The 3500-nt window shown below is 32.5% G+C and overlaps 1 protein-coding gene across 1 annotated transcript in view; it reads left to right on the top strand.

The window, feature by feature from the left end:
- Window positions 1-3500, top strand: part of LOC101490539 (uncharacterized) — a 5273-nt gene extending 1773 nt beyond the window's left edge. The window contains exons 2-4 of the mRNA XM_004509616.4: window positions 325-477; window positions 605-810; window positions 3135-3500. Coding sequence (XP_004509673.1) covers window positions 325-477; window positions 605-810; window positions 3135-3333 — 558 coding nt within the window. The 3' untranslated portion in view covers window positions 3334-3500. The remainder of the gene's footprint in view (window positions 1-324; window positions 478-604; window positions 811-3134) is intronic.

The following is a 3500-nucleotide window of genomic DNA, read 5'->3' as shown; positions in this document are numbered from 1 at the left end:
AAGATTGTTTTGCATTTTTATTTTATAACAAGAAATGAAACAGGCAATGTTTATTATACCAAAAAGACCCTAAATGTCTCTACAAGTTTCATTTTCCAATATTTAAGCCGTTGAGTTGACCATTTTTGTACCTCTTGGGTGGAGGGTGATAATTAAATTGACATCACAAAGTGGTTGATCTGAGATACCTTGAAGGAGTTTGAGAAGGAAAACTGGTGTTCAATCCTGGCTAGTTAGTGTAACATACTAACAATTAACATTTGCCTATCCAAAAAAATTGTATTGACACTCATTGACATATTGTATGTTGTTTTGACTAATCAGGTGGCTAAAGAGCAGGCGGAGAGGAGGGCCACAGCTCAATTGATGTTTGATTTGGGCCAGAAAGCATACGGTAGAGGCATGTATGGACGAGCCATTGAGTTTCTTGAAGGTGCACTCACTATCATACCCAGACCTACATTATTTGGTGGTGAGGTTAGTTGTTTCTTAACTAATTAAGAATCTCTGCATGTTCTTTCCTTGGTTTATTTTGATTTAAGTCTCTAAATGTTGAAAGAGGAAGTAAAAAGAGTTTTTTATAAAAAAAAATCGTGAATTTCAGATACAAATATGGCTGGCTATGGCTTATGAAGCCAATAATCGCCATAAAGATTGCATTGCTCTATACAAGCAATTAGAAAAGTCGCATCCTAGTATTAGCATCCGACGCCAAGCTGCAGAGCTTCGTTACATTTTGCAAGCGCCAAAGCTCAAGATAACCCAAGAGGAGATGGTGACTATACCCTTGATTGGTTCCAGTTATGACAGGTCATTTGACTATTCGTGTTACTAATTTAATTGATTCGTGTCTTTTTGTTTATGAGTTTCTAGATTTGCCTTTTGCATATAGTGCTGTTTTTCATTTTTGTCTCCCTTGTTTTCTTGCCGGTAGTAAGATCATGAGTTCTTAGATGATTAATAGTAATTCGTCATGGAAACATAGTTTGAATCTAATTCAGATGTGTGTCATCTTTTATCCTCCCTAACAAAATTTTAAATCTCCCTAATAAGAAGGTAAATGTAACTGGAAGTAGTGGTAGAAATTGTTATTGAATTAAGTAATATCAGTAGTAATTATGTGGTATCTGGTAGTGGTACTTCATCCACATATGACATTGCTGGCTTAGAATGTAATTTCAAAAAATAGTGTTTTGTAGGAAAAGGTTACTCTTGTGATGGGATGTTCGTTCCTATATATCAATGATAACTATGTTTATATTTCTATGTATATTGTTTAGTCTATGTTTAGAAAACCCTTTTTAATTAAAATTTCTAGCAATAGAACCCCAACCTTTTTCTTGAACAAATATAGTGAAAAGGTTAAACAGATAACAAATGATCGATTTGTCATGACTAGAAGCACTAGAGAGATATAAGCATTCCAAGTCTAGTAAATTACAAGTTCTTAAGAAGTGTTACAGTTTTATTGAAATTAACTAAGGCATTGTATTTAACCCCTTAATAAAAGGAAAACATAACGAGTGGTTCCACGTCTATCGAAAGTTTGGGTTGACTTTTTTGAATGCTCGTAAACTAGCATGCAACAACTGTCCATGTAAGTGCTATTTATTTTCAGTGAATTGGTCTTGAGCCGTCAAAAAACTAAGATTCCATGATAAAAGTTAAGGCAACCGATTTGAGGAAACTCCAAGGCTCTTTGAGGCCTTTTTCATATTAAATAGACAGAAAACTAATCTTCTAAAGTTACATGAGAGATTAAAAGAGACTTTGGGGTGTTTGGATAAACAACTTTTTAAGAATTTATGTATAAACTATTGGTATAAGCAAAGAAAATGTGGTTAAACCATTGTGTTTCCATAAGCTATTTTGAAGAGATTATTAAATAATCTAAAAACAACTTATGGGCATGTCATAAGATATTTTCATAAGTTTTTTCATATACTCACACAAGTGTATGTGACACTAGATAAGCCCAAATAAGTTGTTCATAAGTTCATCTAAAGCTTGCTATCTAGATAACATGTGACAAAATAAAAATAATAATTATTTAGTAATTACAACCAGGCCTGATAATTTGCCTAAGGATGTTCCATCTGGCATTAACATGAAGTATAACGATGTTCCATTCCATCTGGCTAAGTTCTTCTTAAGGGTAGTCTTCTCTTCACATTTCAAGCACAATTGACTTTTATATTCCATCTTCTTTAATCTCTGCATATATAACATCTTGTATCTGGTGTAAAACAATCCCTAGTTTGTATTTACGAATGCTTTTCTTATATGCAATTTACTGGTTTCACAGCAACCTCAGACATTGGTGGTCTACAATCAAAATGACTTTTTAGTATTTATTTGTGTGCATCTTAAATAATGAAGACTACTTATATAGTCTCTGATTCCCTGATATTTAACAAACAATATCATTCATTACTATATTTTTATAAATAATTCCACAAATTACACTTACAAAGCTGAATTGTTTTGCTGTTCATGTCTTATGTTAGCTCAGCAACCTATGGTCTTAACTCTTAATATCTGTCTTTTAAAAAAAATTGTGGAAGGGAGAAATTATTATTATTAATTTAAGTGTTACTAATGGTTACAATGTTAAACTCTTACCAAGCTGCCACCTCAATGACCTCATGGCCACCTAATACATGTCTTATGTCAGTAGAAACTGAAGAAAAATAAATAAAGCATGCAGTACCTAATTTGTTGCTCTGAAAGAAATCAAGAATGCAATTATCAATTATGGATGCTGCTATCCCATTGGTTTTTGTACCTTCTCATTTCCCCCTATCTTTATTAGGGCTTACTTGGTCTTGGGTATAAGAAAGATTAGATTTTGCTACTACTTGCTACCTTGTGTCATACTGTTATTTTCCGTATGTCATATTCTATTATGTCTGATTTTCAGTTCATTGTTTGTTCTAGAAAATCAGATAAATCTTTTTGACTACTTAAGTTTGCCAATGAAAAGGACTGTCATTGAAATTGGTATTGAGGAACATTATAACTTCATATACTTTTTTGGAACTGAAAACTGAAAATTACTTTATTATTCGTGATACTTTTGTGACTTTGAGAATATAAGATATATCATGTATGTAATAGTTACTATATATTTGTAGTTATGCGGGAACATGGAGCGACAAAAACAAGGATCGAAAGAATGGATCAGTGAACAATCCTTTTCCATCATCTAGAGATAACCTTTTGGACTTTCTTGTGTGGAGACCTCCTGCTGGATTAGGGAAAAATCGAGCTTTCTGGGTCGGTTTGACAATATGGTTGGGATTAGTTGGTGCTGCTCTCTTCATTCAAAGATGAACTACACTTGCATACAAGAGTTCCAGTTCTCCAATTTATGATGATGATGATTCTAATTTGGTGTTATAATTTTTCATTTTAGTTCATAGTGTATATAGTCCATGTTGTAAAATTATTGTATGTAAACAAATAGAAAATATATGTTATTTTATTATATTTTCTTGTTA

This window comes from Cicer arietinum, chromosome 7 (assembly GCF_000331145.2).
Source record: "Cicer arietinum cultivar CDC Frontier isolate Library 1 chromosome 7, Cicar.CDCFrontier_v2.0, whole genome shotgun sequence".
NCBI lineage: Eukaryota > Viridiplantae > Streptophyta > Magnoliopsida > Fabales > Fabaceae > Cicer > Cicer arietinum.
Note: the sequence above shows the minus strand (reverse complement) of the source record. Positions and strands in the feature narration are given on the sequence as shown.